The sequence below is a fragment of the Parasteatoda tepidariorum genome, chromosome 11 (assembly GCF_982258835.1).
Source record: "Parasteatoda tepidariorum strain Cologne lab strain chromosome 11, Ptep-v5.0, whole genome shotgun sequence".
NCBI lineage: Eukaryota > Metazoa > Arthropoda > Arachnida > Araneae > Theridiidae > Parasteatoda > Parasteatoda tepidariorum.
Window position 1 is genome coordinate 89,759,235 of NC_141765.1, and position 21,897 is coordinate 89,781,131.

General features: G+C 29.6%; 1 protein-coding gene across 3 annotated transcripts in view; it reads left to right on the forward strand.

The window, feature by feature from the left end:
- The window catches only part of LOC107455199 (endoplasmic reticulum disulfide reductase DNAJC10), an 89,303-nt gene that overhangs the window by 27,960 nt on the left and 39,446 nt on the right, over positions 1-21,897 (forward strand). For all 3 annotated transcript variants that reach the window (XM_071187559.2, XM_071187560.2, XM_087154837.1), the window contains exons 7-10: positions 3,863-3,912; positions 4,000-4,221; positions 14,345-14,582; positions 20,943-21,076. In XM_071187559.2, coding sequence (XP_071043660.1) covers positions 3,863-3,912; positions 4,000-4,221; positions 14,345-14,582; positions 20,943-21,076 — 644 coding nt within the window. The remainder of the gene's footprint in view (positions 1-3,862; positions 3,913-3,999; positions 4,222-14,344; positions 14,583-20,942; positions 21,077-21,897) is intronic.

A 21,897-nucleotide genomic window follows, 5' to 3' on the forward strand; every position in this document is an offset into this window, starting at 1 on the left:
TTTTATATTTTGTGATTTTAATATATCTTTAGCTTATTAGAATTAGGTTTTACTTGGTTTAAAATAATTGTCTTAACCTCAATAAACTTATATTTGTTAGTTTCTTTTTGTCTTGGTTTAGTATCAGTCACTCAAAATAATATTTTTATTAATTTAATGAATTTACCATCTTAATTTATATATTTCTATCTGTTTACATAATTTCTTTCTATTTTTAAAATAGAAAATTTAATGTTTAATCAGAATTCTTTGAGTTTTTCTTTATATTCTTAAAAGCTATGTGAGGTGATTAAATGCAATTTAATCTTAATTAAATATAGATTATTTGTATTGAAGATTTCTTTATTTAGTTTTTTTTTAAAATTTTTTTAAAGGATGACTGAGTTGAAGAGAAGCTATTCCATTTTTTTAATCTATTATTATTAATCTATGATGTTTTATTTGATGATAAATAATCATTTTTAAGGTCCTTAATTTCTACAAAAAAAGTCCTTAATTTTTTTGATAAAAGTCCTTAAAAGTGCTTAATTTTTGCTTTGATAAAAGAGTGGGAACCCTGAACAAGTGAGTTAATTAATTAATTATGTAAATTTAAAGTATGTTTAAATTATCTTAAAATAATACAATAATGCAGGTTATAAAAAATAGTATATATATATATATATACACACAGTCAGACATCGATATAAGGTCATCCGCATATAAGGTCACCCCGCATATAAGGTCACTTTTTCAAAGTCCCGGCTCACTGAATAGGAATTCTTTGTTACAGATTATCGGATATATGGTTAAGTTTTCAAAATCGTTATCGCTTATAAGGTAATTTTTTTCTGAGGCGAGGGGAGTTTTTTTTCTAACAAAAGCCTATTTGACTTTCTTACAAGGCAATTACCCCTCTCGAGTTCTAGAAAAATGTTGCAGCCTACGAACAAGCTACAATTTCTGAAATTGTTTCACAAGTTTTGGACAATGACAGTGATCCTGAGACTGTATCTGTTACCCAAGTAGAAGCCTTCAGTGCCATAAATGTTATACGAAATTTTTTTAAAAACCATTAGGGAGCTGAGGAACATTTTGAGAAGTTACAAAATCTAGAAAACATTGTTCGAAAAATGAAACTAAAAACAAAACAACCTGCATAAATGATTATTTTAGATAAGGTAAGATGTAATGTATGTATGTACACTTTGAGGAAATTTGTAAACAGCTTTATTTTAAATAAAAGATTTTTTTAAAAATCTAACTTTCTTTAATTCTTTACTAATTCTGTTAAAATTTATTGACTTAAATATTAAATTTATTGCCGATTGTTTCGTTTGTACAGTACAGAACCTTTTATCCAGAAATCATAATACCGGAAAACCGGAACAAAATTCAATAAATTTTCCCGGCATTTAAAAAATAAAATTTTTTTCCTCAAAAGATTTCAGAATTCTTCTTTCTTTTATAAAAGATGTTTACCAGCACTTTAGAAATAATCATTAGTTCCCTACACTGTCAAAAGAAGTAAGAGTTTTTTTAAATTATTCTAAAGATATATATTTTTTTTAGTTGAGTTTGACAATAAAAAAAGTTTTTTTGTAGCGATTCAGAAAACCAGAAAAATTAGTTATCTGGAATAGCGATGATCCCGATCCTTTCGGATAATCGGTTCTCTACTGTATTACCATTTTAAAAAAATCATAATGTGTACTATTTACGTGCTTAGTTACGAACTGCTAATGAATTGGTCAAAAGGTCACCCCGTTTATAAGGTCACTTTTGCGATGTCCCTTAGGGTGACCTTATATTGAGGTCTGACTGTATATATATACTGTAATTTCTGGTTATAAGCTGCACCCTACCTGTATTGAAAACTAAAAGTATTGTGATGTGCGCTTTGTGCGACAATTTCATTTTTCTGCAATCTTGGATTGGTTCATCATGGATTTAATCACAAATAAATGTTTACTTAAAATGTTCTAAAATTGCAGAGCAATATCAATTTGCTCAGAAAATGGTACATTTTTCTCATTTTTAGCTATGTTTTTTATTATTTAAATATGACGGGGTAAGACAAGTTTTTGATTGATGATGGACTGTATGACGTCAATTACGAATGTGCCACACAAGCCAATTTACAACTTGATGTTTGTATTGATGAAATCTTCAGAGTCATATGATTGGCATGTTGTGTTTCACTTCTATCCCTTTTTCTTGCGATTTGTTCTTAGGAATGGATGAAGCACGTTGTTCGAAAAAATCGAAAGCGGAAGAAAAAATTTTGCTGTTCTTATTGATTACGTCAACAGCGTCGCACGATCAATTCGCAGTGTTTCACTTCCATTCTTATTCTTTCAACAGCAGCCAGTTAGCAGTTTTGACTCTCTTTTTACACCATGACGTTGGTGTTTTTAAAGTTGAATGTGGGATTTTGAGCTCATGTGTTTTACTTTAGAATTTTTTTTAGTTCACTTTCATATGTGATACATCATTGCCAAATTTTGTTTTCTTTCCTTTTTATACTTAAAATGTATTTTTCCCTTAAAAGTGGCTAAAATCTGTCATGCTGAAATTAATATTACAGAGTATGTGACAGTGCGGCCTATGCAGTGATAATCGTAAATTTTATGTATGTTATTAGCGAATGCGCTATGTACATCAATGCGGGATTTTAGGATTACATGTTAAATAAATAAATGTTAAAAGAGTATAAAGTTCGATCTTCATCAGTCGTTTAAGAGGACAATCTCATGCATTCAACTTACGTCGGTAATGTTATGGTCTGCGTTTATCGACCAGTTTCTTTTCATTTGCTGTTGGTCATTCTCACGTGGATCATGACGTCATCAGTTATCTGTTTAAAGAGTATTTAAGCTTCTGTTGAAGCAGATTATTTTGTGTTCATTCTTTTCCTTAGTCACTCTGTTTGTGACAGTTTGTCAACCAATTTAGTATGTTTTTTATAATAAATTTATTGCTTTAGAAGCTTCGTTTTCTTATTTGTTTTGTTGAGATACAATGATATTCTGCATCAATCTCAGAGATATCATGGTTATGGATTGTGTTTTAGGCACAACCGGGATTTATTTTCTACCATCCTGAATTATCAAATTGCATTAGCCTGGATTTAGCCAGGCCATTGTCAACTTCAAACGGAGAAACTGAAAGATGGGGGCCGTTCCTACCCACTATTTTTGCAAAGTGAATCATCAGCATAAATTTCAAGTTTGTTATGGTGTACTTGAAGATGCCGTGGATTCTAAAATAGTAGGACATTTTAAAATATGACGCTTTTAAGGAATTTTTTTCCAGTTGACAAAACTAACAGTTAACTTTTTTTAAAGAATTTTAGTCCAGAATACAAGTCTACACATCTGATTGAGAGTACTAGTGTCATCGAGTGAGTCCGAGATTAATGTACGAGTAAATCTGTGACTGTGATGTAGTGAGATGTGTGGTGATGCAATTTATACTTGCATGAGAAAATTACATGTTTGTATTGTGCAGGTTCACCATCTGAGGTAAATATGCAACTGAGATAAGTTAAATAATTGAGATAACAACCGTGTATTTATGTCTTTTCTGAGCAACATCAATTAACAGCAATGTCTTTTTTGAGCTGAAGGAGAAAAATTCATTAAATAAAAAACTGATTGCTTTATAAAACATCTTTACTTTGTGGTTAAAAAATTTTGTAATAATTATTATTGAGAAAAAATTATTCCAGTTATTTTTCATGCTCTGTGAATTTGAAGGATATGTGTAAAAAAAAAAGAAAAAAAGATTGGGGTAATTTTAAAATAAATTATTATTAAGATTTTTTTTGGTTCTCTGTTTGTACAATATGGAATTAAGTGATGTTATTCTTATTTGTTCTCAGATTGCTTTAGCAATAGCGCAAATGATTTGAAAATGCTTAGTGCAATTCTGGTAAGTTTTGTAATTAAAACAGTTAAGTTTATTTTTTGAAATAATTTCTTATTTATTTATGTATTAAGCAAGAATTCTTAATTTCAGAAAAATTTGGTAAATGTAGCAAATGTACCATGCTCTGACACAAAACTGTGTGAAAAGATTCACTGCAGTTCACGTGCAGCTTTTTACTCACACTTCCATTCAGATGGCTCCTGTGATGGATTTCAGGACCTTAGTGCTATTGATCTAGAAATTCAAAGTATTGCGAAAACTGTATTAAAAATGCTTCCTGATCCTGAAGAACTTTCCGAGGAGAAACTTAAGGTGAATTAATAGATTTAAGCATTATTTCATGGAACTCATTTTTTTTTAACTGAATCTCTGTTCATTTAAATATGAGAGTGTGTTTAAAAATCTTACAAATGATTTTTCTTAATTTCTATCTGTATTTAGAAGTCATTATTATAAATTGGTAAGAACATGTAAAAATAACTGCTTAACTAAAGATTTGAGTTTCGAAACATATTTTTTTTATCATTATAAGAAATATATATATCAATATATTAAAAAAAGCATATCTAATCGAAAATTAACTAAGTTTATGGCCTAAAAATTGCATTCGTGCAAAACTATTTCTTAAAAAAGAGCAAACGTGCCAAGTCTCCCGAATTCTTAATTCTTCTCCCACCCTCCGAAATTGATACGAAAAGCTCCCGAATTTTACCTCAATTGATGGCCAATTTCAAAATTATCTGATTTTTCCGCGAGTGTGTAAGTTTTTTTCCCCGTGTTAATTCCGTCCCCTCTTAACAAACTACCATCTGCCTAAAGCGTAGCTGCAGGTGCTTCCTTTCCCCCTCTTTAACACTCCTATTTGACCCGCCCCCTTACACTAGGATTCTTCGGAATTCTCCTCCTCTCCTTTCCTGTGGAGTTGAATGCGATGATGTCATATGACGATATGCAGTGACGTCAGAACCGAAGTGGATACTCCTACTCTCGATAGTTGGAATCGATATTGTATCTTGCTGTTTTTATAATTTTTAGTGCGTATTTTTCAACGGTTGGCAACAATTGGATTGTTCTTTTTTTTTCAACCGCTGGCAACAAACTTGTAAACTAGTTTGTTTACCAAATCAACGTGATTTTGAGCTCGCCGCACTTTACTATACTCAACGTGATTTTCGTTATTCGTTTTGTCTTCCTTGGTATATTTTTAGAAAATGTCTAAATCGAAACTGAAGTATGTTACCAAATTTAACAAATCATATACTAATGAGTTTCCTTCAATAATTGCATCACGTAAAGGAAGCACTTATGCTTTTTGTTCCGACTGTGCATGTGATATATTAATTGCTCACGGAGGCAAGAATGACATTTTGCTCATAAATGGGCAAAAGCACAAAAACACTGAAATTTTTGCAAACTACACAAAAAAAAAATTTCCCGCCGATGACGATTCGGTCATAAGGGCTGAAGCCTACTTGACTGCAATTTTGATCGAACACAATCTGCCCATTAATTGTGCTGACCATGCTGGACCATTGTTCTGCAAGATGTTTCCAAACGATGGTATCGCCAAAAAGTATGCTGCTGGCAGAACAAAAACAACAGCCATTATAAACGAAATGGCTACAATGGAAAAAGAATCTGTTGTAGAAATTTTAAAAGAAAGTCCATTTTCAGTATCAACTGATGGTAGTAATAAGTCTGATGTTAAATTGTATCCCCTTGTTGTTACATATTATAATGAGAAAAGTATGATAATTGAGAGCACTTTAATGTCTGTGCCAAATTTAGAAGGAGACTCAACTGACATAAATATTGCCAATTTGATTTTAAGAGAATTGAATGCAAATGATATACCATTTGAAAATTGTCTTTCTCTTGGGGCAGATAATGCACCAGTAATGATTGGTGAAAAAACTGCCGTCGCTGGTGTTTTGAAAAAAGAAATTGGACATTTGGCAGTCATTGGTTGTGCTTGTCATTTGATAAATTTGGCGACCCAAAAGGGAGCAGTTGTCATTCCTGACAAGATCGATGAATTTCTCATAGATATATTTTTCAATTTAGAGAAAAGTGCCAAAAGGAAATATGGCTTCAGGAATTCCAAGCTTTGTTCAATGCTGAGCAAAGGAAAATCCGGAAGCATGTGTCCACCCGATGGCTTTCATTGGGACGGTGTTTGGATAGATTAGTGCAGCAGTGGGAGCCACTAGCATCATTCTTCAAAGAAGAAGTGAATGGCCAACACTGTAGGAAAAGAAAGCGAGATTCTAACCCTCCTCCTACTACATCAGCAAGGCAGAGTATATTGAGTAGAGAAGAAAGGATTTTCCTCTTTCTATCTTCAGATTTAAATAAGGCCTTGTGCCAATTTATCCTTAATGTTTTACCAATATTTGAGGTATCAAATGCAACGCTGCAATCAAGCACTCCCCATATCCATTTGTTGAGAAAAATTTTAATGGATATGTTGAAAGAACTGTTTTCCAGATTTGTCCAGCCTAGTGTGATAAAGTCATCTTCTCTTTTAAATCTTGATTTTAATGAGTTGGAGAATCAAAAAAGTGATACTGATTTAGTCATAGGCGAGAGGGCTTCAAAGATTTTGGAGAATTTACCGAAGATTTTTTTCAAAACTGTACGTTTATACTATGTTAGTGTTTGTGACTACATGGTAAAAAAATGCTGAAGTGGCCTCTCGAGAGAGGATTGATGAAGCCTCATTTTCATCTGTAAAGTACTTTCTGGAACGTTATCCTATATTACTTTCACCTAACACTGGCAATATTTCCAGTGTTGACGTTTTGCAAAGGCAGTTTTGTTCTCTGCAACTTGAGACAATACCTCAGGAAATCCTGACAGAACGAACTGATAAGGCTTGGGCCTTGATTGGCCAAAGGAAGGATATGGGAGGAAATAACAGATTTGATTTATTATCTAAAGTGATGTTAGGGATTCTAACTCTTTCTCACAGTAATGCTGCATGTGAGAGAATATTTAGTTTTATTACGAAAAATTGCACACAATTTAGATCAACTATGTCAACGCAAACACTTGAAAAACTATTGATGCTAAAATCAACAATGAAAGGAAATTGTCACAAACAGGACTTCAGCAAGACTTTGTTGCGAAGAGCTAAATCTGAAACTGTTAATTCTTTAAATTCTGTTTAAAATGTGTTTTTAATGTTTTTATTTCAAAGCTAGTGGTTCATATTTATGTCATATTTCAATTTTTTTTTATTTGTTTATAAAATAACCTTTTTAAGTTTCATTCATTTTCTATATTTTTTGATCATAACATTTCAATTAATTTAACAGTTTAAATAATTTTATTTGTCCTAGATCATTTTTTTTAACTAGTTAAATTTTTTATACATACTGACATTAGTTCTGGGTTGGTTTTTTAAAATTAGAGTTCTTTGATTTATTAATTTTTTGAAAGTTTTTGTACCTCTCTATTACAGTGTCAAGGTTTTTTGAATAATGTTTTATAAAGGACATGGTATTAATTTTTTAAATAGAGAGTATCTGCCCAATGTAGTTTTGTGTTGCTATGTTTGTGAAATGTAAAGTAAAAATGAACTAATGGATTGAATCTGTGTTTAGATGATTTATTTCCATTTAATATTTGTTACATTTAATATTCTTCCACAATTTGTACTCTATTAGTGTGTAAAATTTCTTGTATTCTTATATTTAATAAATGTTTTATTTAAAATTCCTTAGAAGTGTCAAATGTTGCATAACATACACCTTTTTTACCACTCCTGAATTCTTGTTGGAGAAACTCCTGAATGTTAATTTTGCTAGGTTGGCACATCTGAAAGAGTTTTTCTATAATAATTTGTATTGGAAAAAAATACTTTCACTGTTTTGGAACACTCTTATTTAATGTTTCATATATTTTTTCTATCTTAATGCATTTTTCTTTTCTCACTCGACAGAGTGTTTTAATTTTTATTTTATAGTTTTCCTTAATAATTTGTTATTGTTAAGCTGCATAGCTTATTATAGCCTCCACCAAGGGGATATCCAAGCTTATCTTTAAAGTCTTATTATAAAATTAAGTTTTTATCACTCTAATAAACAAAACAACTAACACCTTCTGGTGATACATTCAATCATCTAAAAATTGGCCATCCTGAGTTTGAAACTATATCTGGTTTTGAGAATCTTGAATCTTTTGCTAATGAAAAAATCGATATCACTGCTAAAATCCAAAATTATATATAACTGTCTAATGACAGTTTTTTGGACTTCATACTTTGTTAAGATTTGAATTTCTCTCCATAAAAACAAAGTTTCTAATTCATAAAAATTATCAAGAATTTAGAGATGACACAACAACAAGTGCTAAATTTGGTGCAAAATATAGTGGAAAGAAATTGAAAAAGGGTGACAGGGATGATTGTGTTCCAGAAAAAGTCCTGATTTACGGATTTTTCGTTTACCGTGAGCCGGTGATTTTTGTGAGTCCAAGGTCCAGATAATTCAAGAAATCATCGATCACATTTATGTAAAAAATTCTTGTATATTTTATTTAAAAATATTAGAACTAGAATTTATACTTGGCATCTCTTTCATTTGTAAATATTTTTTTCTGGTAGAATAATAAATGTAATTAAAGATAAAAGTAAACTTTAAATACAAAATTACTAATTTAAATTATGCTGCATATAATTTCATGTTGTGAAAATATCAATGATTTAAATTTATAAAAACTTTAATTTTTTGAAATGTTTCATTAATGATTTTACTCAAGAACTTTTCAGGATTTTTGAATTGGGCTCACAATCACCCCTGGGGTGATAAAAGGCCTCAGATGGGGAGTCAGATTTAACCTTTAACCCTTAATGGATGTCAGATTTAACCCTTAACATCAAATAATGCTAAAATGATTAATAGACTTCGTAAGACCAGTGATTGTATGAAAGGTATCAATGTTATAAGTTTTCACTTTAATAAACCATGGCACATTGGAAAATTTTGCCCTGATTTCCCTGACAGACTAACCACAGCAAGTATCAAAACAGAAATTTTCTTTGTAAATACTCATTGTAGTGCATTTGCCTGTCAAGAAGATAATCATGGTCGAAATGCGTTACTTAAAGACGAAGGAGCTAGAGCGCATATTACAAATTCAGCTGAGTACTTTCAGATGTGCCATCAATTCGATAAACTGTTGGTAACAACCAGACTATACTGGCACATGGCTGTGGTGACATAGACATGTGTGCAACAGTTGGAAACATAGAAAAATATATTGAGTTCAGTGATGTTGCTGTAGGCACCTGAGTATAGCAAAAATTTATTATCAACTTCAAAGGCAATGAAGCAAGGAATATCAAACTCATTTGACTCGCAAATAGACCCAAGACAACATTCTATTAGAGGTTCCATGCTCATCAAATGGACTTTTTGTACTGTACCCAAAACCAGTGAAGCCTCAAAGGGGTTCTGCTGCTACAGCACACTTGGTTGAAAATGAAATCACAACTCTTGTTCCAGAAACAGTAATGACAACAACTTCAAGGTTTCCGCTATCCTTTCGGCATCAGTGTCTTGGGCACCAAGGAATACAGTATGTGAATAAATATTTGCTTCAAAATGGTATTGATTTTTTCGATGATGGACTATTTTGTGAGCCATGTACATATGGTAAACAAAGCCAACGAACATTTAAACAAAAGTGATTCTAAACCAAAAAGTCTGGGAAAATCATGCATGCAGACATGCTCGAATCACCAGTCTTATCAAGAGGTGGAAAGAAGTACATGTCAATGGTTAAGGACTATTACTCTAAGTTTCGAATTGTAGAATTTCTAAGACATAAAGATGAGGCAAAGATGGTATAAATGTCAAAGAATTAGTTACAGATGGTGGTCGTGAGTTTGATAATACAAAATTGGTGAAAATGACTGATGACAGGTATCAAGTTGCGAATCATTATACCATATATAGCAGAGCAAAATGTTTTGATTGAAAATGAGAATCAATGCTGTATGTATGATGCTCAAGGAATCAGGCTTACCACAATTCCTATGGGCAGATGCAGCTGTCTACATTTTCAATTGCATTGGCATAAGTAAAACCATGGGAAACCATTTGAAGAATGGTTTGGGTGCAAACCATCAATCAACAACATTTCAGTTTTTGGATCAACTGCATTTCTACATGTACCTGATGTCAACAGAAATAAGCTAGATGACAAGGCTATAAGGGGCTATTTTGTAGGTTGTGATCATCATATTTTTATACCTTCAAAAATGATACAATAAAGAATGCCAATGTTGTTTTCTATGAAAATCAAATTGGCCCAACTTCTCAACCTATAGAAGTGACATCTCATACTAGTCCAGTAAACAGTAGGGAGTTTAAAATTTTGGATACTCTTGATGAAGCAGGCTCACAGGAGTCTGATGATTCATGTACTGATAAAGACAAACCAACACAGACGACAGTGCATACATTGTGAGACCATCTAAATATCCAACATCTTGTCAGATTTAATGACTATGAAGTGTACAGCAGTATTCTGAAACTGGAAAAATCCAAAATATATAATGATGCTATAAAATCTCCTGCATATATGATGTCCAGCATGAAATGTGGAAACTTGTTGATCCACCTACCAGATGCAAAATCCTCAACAATCATTGGGTTTACAGAGTGAAGACAAATCCAGATGACTCAATCGAGAGGTTCAAGGCTTGTCTAGTAGCAAAAGGATACACACAGATGGCAGATATTGATTATGGAGAAACATTTAGCCTAGTGTGTCGCTGTGACACTATTCGAGCTACCGCAGCCAAAGAGAATCTGAAGTTATTTCAAATTGATGTAGAGATAGCTTTCCTTTATGGTGAACTGAATGAGGAAAATTATATGCATCAACCTGAAGGGTTGGATGACAAAAGTAGTTGTGTATGCAAGATGCTTCGACATGTATTTGGCTTGAAATAAGCTGGACGATGTTGAAATGTCAAGTTCACTGATGTTCTAAAGAAATATGGTATGATCCAAAGTAAATCAGGCAACTGTCTGTTCATACGAAATGATTACGAACATAAGATGCTGATGGCGATTTATGTTGATGATGGCATTGTTGCTGTGCAAGACGAAACAACATTTTTCAGATTTATAGAGAACTCAAGCAATATTTCAACATTAAAGTAACAACCTTAAATTGTTTTCTTGGGCTGCAGGTTGAATGTTTAAATGATGGCTCCCTCTTCTTACTCCTAGAAGCATTTACAAGAAAAATATTAGGTCAATTTGGCGATGCTGAAACATCATCTATCCCTGTTAAGAAGTCAAGTCTTAAAGTCAAATATGGTGAACCAAATGACCACCAAGTACATTAACAATAAAATGTCCCTCACACGAGCAAAGCGCATCAACCAAAAAATATAAGTTTGTCCGAGATGAATTCTCAAAGGAACATTTTGTATCAGACTATGTCAGAAGTGATGAACAGCGAGCAGACATTCTAACGAAGGCACTTCCAACACCGCAGTTCCATTCTGAAAAGAGTTTACTTAGTGTAAAAAACTGTAAATATGTATGAGTAACGGTTTAACTCATATGGTGACCATTTTCATGCTCGAAGGATGCTGTTGAAAATCGAGCAATATTCCTTTTCTTTTGTTTATTAAAATCTTACACTTAAATAGCCATGTTTCTGTTTTGTTGATTTTACAGCAGTGTTCGTATATTAACACTAGCTCGCTGCTGCTGAAAATTCTGAACAAGATATCACTATGTTGTTACACATTAAGCCTACAACACGGACTTTCAGATGATCATATGAAGCATTAAAGAATAAAATATTCAAATAATTGAATGAATACTTGATTATTTTCATAGTTATTAATAGTAAAATAGTTTTTTAAACACAAAAAGTAAATTGTCTCTTGAAATTTTAAACAATGGCAACAATCAATACCAGGATGGAACCATCTGTAAAAGAATAAAAATAATGTGAAAAAATTTATTTAGAGAGCAGTAGAATAGACAGTTTTTCACTGTTGGTTGTAAATTGTCTTAACTTTGCATACTTGTTTTATACACAGTATTGTGGTGGTAAAATTTTCTGCTGAGTAATGCTGAAAATTGAAACATTTTATGTAGACTTTTTTTGTTAAATTGCAAAAGTGTTATGCAAATTTTTGTTTTAAACTGTGTGTTTTTTTAACTATTTTAAGTTCTCTAAATTATTACTCCTTTAAACTAAAGTGTTCGCTTAAACACTGAGTTAGATCATTAAAAAAATTTTATTTGCATATAAACATGCAGAAATAAATAAATGTATTGTTAATTTACAAATACTCATTTTTTGTCTAAATTATTATCACAGATAAATTCTGTTATTACATCATATTTATCTCTTAATCAACTCACTCACCAAGCACGTTTTTACCTGAAACATGCTTATATCCTGAATGGCCTACGAAACTTATGTATTAAATGTTTGAAAGGATTATAGTTAAAAAAATTTTGTTAATTCAAAGCAACATTAATAAACATAAGATCTTTGAAATGTCAGGTCTAAAATGCTTTAAGACCTGATAATAAGCATATTACAATAATGTAATTAAATAAAGAATAACTGAAGATACGTGAAAAACTCATAGCATTCATGAATAAAATTTGAAGCATTCTGCAACTTCGCCAAAGAAAGTATTTATGGCGCTGGCTGATGTCCTTTTTTGGAACTTGTGTCATTAAACCCTACATTCAATTCAAGGAAAGTATTAACATCTATCAAGAACTTCTATTTATGCTTTAAGTGAATAGTGATTTCAATTGTAATTAATAAACAAAAGGTTAAAGCATTTACAATACGCATTAAAGTTTGATTGGACTAGTTTGTTTTTATAATTATCTAAACATAATCTAAGAAATTTCAGCTTATATGAAGAAAATTTTTTTTTAAAAAATACAACAAATAAATTTTTTATAAGCAATTTAAAATAATTTTGCACATTTTTTTTTTATTTAACTTTGTATAATATTATGATTTAACATAGAAAATATGCATTCGAAATTTTAAAAAAAATTAATTTAACCGCTTCTCTTACCAATCTTTTAAAAAAATATGCGAAAAATCCTTTTTTTTTTAATTTCATTAATAAATACAAGGAACTAAAACAAAGCATAATACACAAGTTCTAAGTTGAAATTTTATTATTTTTTTTACATGTGAAAATATTTAATTTACCATTAGTTTACTATCCCAAATTATCTAAAATTAAATATTAGTCTTTGTATATGCTCACATCTTCATAATCTGAAAAATCATTTGCATTACTTTCTCTTTTGCTCGTGAACGCCATTTTTTTACTCCTTTTTTTCTATGTAAATCCATCAATCACCATATATACAGAATTGTACAAATCACGTCTGCAGTGCCGCAAATAACAAAACTCCCAAACAAAAATTGGCAAACTTCCAATCACAGCAGATTATTATTATTTTTTGTTTTGCATCGGGCTGAATAAAAACGTGATAAAACAAAACATATTGACAAATTCTGCTATGCCCGAGTTTACTCTGGATGATAAATATTCACAATATATACATACCTGGGATAATCAGGGAAGGGTTTAAAATAAAATAATTTTAAAAACTGCTGAAAATTCTGAACAAGATATCACTATGTTGTTACACATTAAGCCTACAACACGGACTTTCAGATGATCATATGAAGCATTAAAGAATAAAATATTCAAATAATTGAATGAATACTTGATTATTTTCATAGTTATTAATAGTAAAATAGTTTTTTAAACACAAAAAGTAATTCAACACCATTTAAGCTTTTCAACAAATACATACCGTTTCTTACTATTGCTATCCTTATTACAGCATCTATCTATGCATGGGCCGTGAAAAGCTATAGCGTTTATGATTTTTTTTGGTGTTTACATATAATTCTTAAAAGGTATTTTTAGCAAACAGGAATTATTTTGGTCTTTTAAGCATTTTTACTTAAATTTTATCACTAAATTAGCTTCTTATTAAATAAATTAACTAACAGGAATAATTTAATAACTTCTTATGAAATCAGGTCATCGATGAATGTCGTACAATATTGTAATCAGGATGTCACAAATGAAATGCCTTCGATATCCTTAAGTGTTCCCAATGTCAATCAATATTAATCAGTATCTAACAATATCCCTGCCCTCCTTGGGTTTGCTGTATCTCTAGAACTATTTATTATGAAACTGGTTTATCCAAATTCAGTAAGTTTATACAATATGTCTTGTTTTATGTTTGTCCAGAGAAAGTACCTTGTAATACCTAATTTCATATTTTAAATTTTCACCTGCTTTGATTAATTAACATATTTATGCCTACCCTGTATATTATTACATGCATTATTTTGTATGGTTTTAGTTTAATGTAAAGTTTAACTATTTGTTTTATTTTAGACTGTTTTAGACTTCAAAAATAAAGAATCAAAACCTATGCTGGTGCAATTTACAAAAGCTCATATTAAATCATCAGTTGTGGACATTGAACTAAAGCGTTTGAAAGCTCTTTTGCCTGAAGTGTGGCTAGTATATTTTGATTGTGCAAAATATCAAATCATATGCTCATCATTGTTTATAAAGAAGTATCCTACCTTTATTCTTTTCAAAGGCGAAAGTTTATATGAATTTTTTTATGGTAAGTAAAATAATTTTCAAGGTCGAATATTGGGTGCTCAATTTTAAGAAAAACCTAAATTCTCAAATATTTTTCAGCAGCTAAAATAAATGTTTTCCTTTTTTAAGAAGAAAAAATTAAATAAATTGTTGAAAAGTCCTTTTTTTTAGCCATTTTTTAGTGACAAATGGTAAACATTTACTAAATACTACTTCTGATTTACGTACTGATCAGACCTTTTTATCTTGATTTGATTGTTTGATACAGTTGACTGATTTCAATCCAAATTGAGAAAGGTAAATTGTTTTTAATATTTTGGTTTTTGTTCAATATAAATGTCTGAATTTTCCTCTTCCTTTGAGGTAAACGTTAGCTACCATTTTGAACTTATTGAGGAGGTCAAAAGGAGAAGAACGTTGATGTCTAAACAAGTGATGTATTGCTTCCAATTAATTTTTGTATTTTGAATTAAACAAGACTAAACCAAACTAAGTTTAATATTTTTAGAAAGTTAAAAAGTTTTAATTTTATTTTTTATTAATTATTGTCATTCCTTGGGTTTTATCATTTTATTTTACTCTTGTTTTCTGATATTCTATTTTTCTAAAAATGAATTTAATTTATTAAAGAGTTATTACCTTCAAGAAAATTCATTATTTGATCCAAAATACAAAATGATACAGGTTCATGCATATTTCACTTATTTTATATTTGCAGAATATTCCAAAGTTTTGCATCTTATAAAATTGTTGATTTTATAACCCGGCATATCAATAATTAGATTACAAGAGGTAGTTTCAAAGTTTACTTTTAATGTACTTTTGAAAGTACATTAAAAGATAAATAAATTACTACATCTATATTTTATTTAAAGATTTTGCATTTCATTTAAGATTTTGTATAAACATTCACAGGAAAGTTTTAATATATTGGGATAGTGTTGTTTGATTAGAAGTAGCATTTGAAATTATTATAAAATTAACTCAACATCTTTGAAAGTTCGTAAAAGGTTTTGTAACTTTTGGTATTAAAATTATTTGGTATTAATGAAAAGGATATATTCAAATACATTTTGAATTTATCATTAAGTCTCAAATATTTTTATTTATGCATGTAGCCAATATCAATTTAAATTTTGAATCAAGTTAAACATTACCTACATTGAACAAATTGCATACTCTCAAATTTTGACTAAAAACTTAGTAAAACATTAAAACTTTGTTAGAATGCATGAACTCAACACTCATCTATATTTTTTCTAATTGAACTGGGTAAAAAAAATATTTGGTGTTTCTTTAATTATTAAGCTATTTGACATATTATATGATTTGTTTAATTCAGGTCCCAAAAAAAGTCCCTAGTTTTTAATTATTAGGTCTCTAAGTACCTACTATTTTGGCCCTGTGATCATTGACATTGAATGATTAGAAAATAGTCAATATTTTTCTTAGTTCATAATCAGTTTTCATTTATATTCTTTTATAATCTCCTCTTTGTTTTTTATTTTTTTAGTCTGACTTTTCAATTTCCTCAAAAATAGTTCTCCTCACCTCCAGCTTAGTTTCTTTTAAAGAAAAATTGTCCTTTTTTTTTTTTTTTTTTTTTTTTTTTTCATTTTTAAAACATTTTCCAAAAGCTTCATTTTGATATCATAAAATTGTGAAAAGTATTTTATTTATGGATGGTTTCAGCATGCGTTGTTGTTTTACTGTTTCTATATTTGCATATTTGATTTTAGAAAATGGCTAATTTTATAATCTAGTGATTTTATTTTTAGTCAGTCTAAGTTTTATTAAACTTATTCAAATTATCTTCTTTTGGGAGAACTTACAACTCAGATTGTCTGTTTCCAGACTTACTGAAACTTAAATGCTTGTGGATAAAAGACTTTCTACTGCAGTTATAATCTTGATTAATTTTTTTCTTGCTATTTGTTTTTACTTGCATTTTAATAGTACAGTAGAGAACCATTTATCCGGTATCCAGATAACCGGGAAACCAGAAAACCGGGAAAAATTTTGCTCGAATTTCCCGCCATTTTAAACTAGAACGATTTTAAACTAGGACGAAAAAAGCGGAAATTGGACTCATCCTTGAAGTTGAGTAGAGGAAAATGTAAGGAAGGGGATGATTTTTTTCCCCGTTTACCCAGAGAAACGTCATTTCCTCCGTGACCTTGAAGGCAGGCAAGGGAGGAATGTTTTATTTTTTCCTTTAGGCCGTCAATCAAACTCAAGGGTGTGGCATGCTGATTTCATTTTCTGCTTGATTTACAAGGGGGGTGGGGAAAATGCATTGCATGCATATCAGTGAACAGAAAAAGAAAAGAGAAAAATATATTTATTTGACATCGACTAATAAAAATAAAATCTTTTTCTTTTGAATAAATTCTTATTCTTAGGAAGTGCGGTATCAATTACAAGTTTTTCTTGGTGTGGAATCACATCTGCTGTAATTAAAAATCTTGTTTTTATCAACAAAAAAATAAAATAAAAGGAGAATTGTTTATTATTTTAAACATAGGATTATTTTATGAAGCAGATTGCAGTTTTGTTTTTCTGATTCCACTACGTTTGATTTTTTTTCTTTTCGCGATAAATTTCGCACTCAATAAATTAATTCTTTTTATTCATAAATTTTATCATTAGGTTCTTTTTTTTTTTTTTTTTTTAAATTCCGTTGATCTTGCCTTGTTTCGAGTTTTAATATTTATGCTAGTGCCTTTTTTAATTATCGTTTCGGTTCGATAATTTTCAAGTGTTTTTATTTAGATTAATAAGTTTTCCTTTTATTTTATCGTTTCCCCCGTATAATTAGGTATGAAATATATTGCGTTATTTAATCATTGGTTTTGTTTATATTATTTAATTTAGGAATTGTAATTATTTTTAAAAAATAAATATGAGAATTTTGTATTTTTTAAACTTGATTTTCTTGTCTAAACTTGCAAATTTTTTTGTTCTTTTAAAAGTTATATTTCTACCATTTTTTTTTCTTTTTAAGGTTAGGAGTACCTTTCTTTTTTTTCTTACTTTATGCATTACACTTTTTCCTTGTACTTCGGGTTCGATAAAACATCGATTAACGACACTTTTTGGTCGATCCACAAAACCGTGAAATTCAGATATCCGGGATAGCGATGGTCCCGAGCATCCCGGATAATTGGTTCTCTACTGTATTTGAATTTTTTTTTTACTTTAACAATGTTTTATTTTAAACTAATGTAATTGTTTGATGTTAAGAATGTTAACTGTTTTTTTTTCTCACATGAACAAATTTTTTATTTTTTTTAAATCAAACTTTATTCTTTAACTTGGTGGTGAATAACTCTGTGAAGCTTATATTCAAGAAAAGGCTTGTCAGGCAAAATTTTTTAAAAATTTTGAGTTACGGTTTCCAAAAATATTATGGAGATTTCCAAAGATATTGTCTTATTTTCTGCTTAAAAATTACCATGAATTTCAATAAATAAATAAATAGAAACTTATATTAAAAGAAAAAATAATAATTTTTCTAAATTATGGCAAAATTAATTTTCTTCTTTTTCAAATAAATATGCCTACTAGTAATCTAAGGTATGCAAAACAAAATTACTCAAAAATATGGATATGCATGAACTAAAACTTTTGCAATAGGGAAAGACATGGCAAAATTGGAAAGGGAAAGTATTGTTGGTTGAGATGGTTACCAATGGTAGTGCAAAACTGACTACAAATTATAACCAGTTTGAGTGACTTACCATAATGATGAATTACTACAAGTAGAAACGTTCTTGTGTTCACCAGTTTTAGCATCTGAAGGTGCTGGATTAAATATTGCGAATTTATTATTGACTGCTCTAAGTGAAAATAATATGGACGTTGATAATTACTAAGCTCTAGGGACTGACAATGCCTCTGTGATGATTGGGGAAAAAATAGCGGTTGCTAGCGAATTCTCAAAAAAGTTATTGTCTGCCTTTGTCATATGCTGCAGAGAAAGGAGTAGCTGTGCTCGCTGTATGCATAGAGGAATACCTAATTGATTTTTTTTTCAGTCAAAAACTCTAAAAGAAAGGAAGAGCTGAAACAATTTTAAAGCTTCCATGAAATGGAAATTAGGAAGTTATTTAAACATGCTTTAACTAGGTGGCACTCACTAGGTCAGTTTTTAAGTAGATCCCTAGAGCAATGGGGTCTATATCTAGAAGAAGTGAAAATTAGGCCTGGCACAAATAGTGCATTGAAAGATTATAAAATTCTGCAGAAGTACTATTCTAAAGCAGGTTGTTCTAAAATTTTACTATCTACTGGTTTTAAAAAAAAACATCTGTTAATTGTGAGTCTAGTTCAAAGAAATTTAAATTGAATAAAGATTTTAAAGTAGAATGGATATAAAGTGGGCATTGCTTAAATAAAAAATATAAGCTGTTAGATGCTCTTTTCACCTTACATACATTAGCAATGCAAGCTGCGAACTGATTTTTCACAAAAACTGTTTCACTCTCAGTTATCAAGTGAACATTCAGAAAACTTATTGACTGTAAAATTAGGAAAGAGAGTTTCTTGTTTTGAGTAAAAATTTAGTGATATATTTTTGAAAAAAGAAAAAGTTTGCGCAAGAAAAGTTTTTCAAACAATAAAGAGTTCTTGAAAATGATGATTCTAAATTTAGTTTTATAAATAAAGTTATGTGTTTTTATTTATATTAATTAAAATTATATATTTTAATGTTACGGATTTAACGTAATAAGCATTAAAAAATAATTTGAATATATATATTTTAAATATATATTTATTATTTTAAACTAATTTTAATTGGCACCTATAAGTTATTAAATATTCTTAACATGTATATAAATTTAAAATTTTCTTCTATTATGCTATATCATAGTTCCAAAAAAAAGTCCTTCTTTTTATTTTGATATGGTTGGCAAGTCTGGAGTAGTTAGGATCATCTACCTATGTGGTGACAGTTTTGTAATGCTTATCACTGTTTATTTTCTACTGCAGACAACTCTGAAAAAAGGAAGTAGTGCTGAAAACAATATTAAAATTTCAGTCTTTTTGCAAAAAGCAAATGAAGTTAACATACTTTTTTAATAATTGTTGCTTTTAATATTTTTTACTGAATTAGATGACTTTTATATTTTCTAAAATTTAAAAAACTATTAATTTTTCTTTGAAGTTTTATATCTTATGTTGATGTTTCAGAAGCTTTTGTCTGGCTTTGTTATTAACAAAACAATACTTATTATGTAGAAATGAAATGTTGGATTTCTAATAACTTTGATAAATTTTTGTAAAACTTTTTCGTTCGATTATATGCCAGAATATTTAATTAAAAATACTTAAACTATTTAATTTAATTATTTTGTACGCATGTTGAATAAAAGACTATTGCTACAGTTTTTTCAGGAGTATAGATTAAGTTTCCACAGTTTTAGAAAATTTCACAAGTTCTTCAAAACTTTTATTTGAGTCTACTATCACTCCTACTTTCAAGTAAATTTCACTTCAAAGATATTCCATAATTTTTTAATGCGTTATTTCAATTGAATTTTCTGCAAAAGATTTATCATTGGATAACTTTAGTTTTTTTCTCGACTTTTTTGTACTTTTTCTTTTATAATCTGGAATTGCATTATAAAAATGCTTTAATAATCTTAATTTGAAATTAATACAAATGGTCTATATTTTTTTGTCTTATTTATCTAGCTGAAGAAACATTAAAACATTATCAGATTACCAATGAATTTTGAATTTTATCTGAGGAGATACATCTTAGATAGGATGTTCTAGTTGAAGTTTAATATGAAAATTAACCTAATTTTAAGGTGTGTTATAATATATTCTGATCATACATTTATCGATGAAATGTGTTTCCTTGCATACTAGAAAATTTTGGGCATTTTTTATGATTTTATTTTTGAATACTATTAAATCAGTTTAACCATGGAAATTTCATAATTTTATTGCCAATTTAAAAAGAATCCTCTTCAATTTTGGCTTCATTTTTAAGGCATAATTTTAATACAAAATTTAACTTCAGGATTTTAACTTTTATTCTCCATCTAGTTTTATTATTGATTTGTTCCTTAATTAATATAGCAAATCTCTTTTTTCATTGACCTTTGTATTTAGTATCAGTTTTGAATTGGCAAATAAATTGTTTTTGCATTTCAAGTGATAGCTATTTTAAGATGTACATAAAGTAAAATGTTTATTTAGTTCTTCAGTCTTTAAATGTTGCATAATTAGAATTTTGAACTGATTTAAATTATTAACTCATCTCCTTGTAAAGCTAACTTAATATGTGCAGACATAATTTTTACACAATTCAAAACTAGACTTATAAAGATTTTTTTTAGTAACCTAATTTCCTTCTTTATTTATTTTACAGGAAGAATATCTGTTCATGATGTTGTTCAGTTTACTAAAGCAGTATTATTAAGTCAAGTGCATACTCTCACACCTGCTAACTTTCCTGGTGTTACCCAATCTCAGGACATTTGGTTCATTGATTTTTTTGCTCCTGTACGAATCATAGCCAATATTTTTAAGTTTATGCTTGTTTATTTCCAATAATAATTCATTGTATTACTTTTAGTTAGAGGTGCATAACCTGCGGCCCACCAACCCTTAAAGTACAGCCCGCGCCAGCAATGTAAACAAAATTTAAAATTTTTTTTTTTTTTTGAAAAAAAAAACTCGTAAATTTGAAATGTACGCATTTAAGTTTTTGATGCACCCAATCTCAATCAATTTAGTTTTCGATCACCTTTTTATTTTTATGGCTAACGCTACAGATTTAAGCATAGTTTTGTAAATCCTAACATTTTAAATACATCATTATTACAATACACTAATTTTAATTATCACTTTTGACGTTCTTCAAGTATACCGATTTCATCGTTAATCCAATGAATCTTAAGTAGTTATTGCTACCTATTTTTACAAAGTTTCTGAAATCGCCTTTCGATCACCTTTTTATTTTTATAGCTAACGCTACAGATTTAAGCATAGTTTTGTAAATCGTAACATTTTAAATACATCATTATTACAATACACTAATTTTAATTATCACTTTTGACGTTCTTCAAGTATACCGATTTCATCGATAATCCAATGAATTTTAAGTAGTTACTGCTACCCATTTTTACGAAGTTTCTGAAATCGCGATTTTTGAAAGTTGCAAACGCTTTATTTGCGCAAACTTCATAGCAAATCTATATGACATTTGATCCTCTTTCCGTCAGTTACTGCTAAGCATTTCCGCATGGTTTTTAATCGTTCGATATTTTAACACTATATTAGTACGATGCTCGAGTAAGGACTCGCTAATTTAGATAGCCATT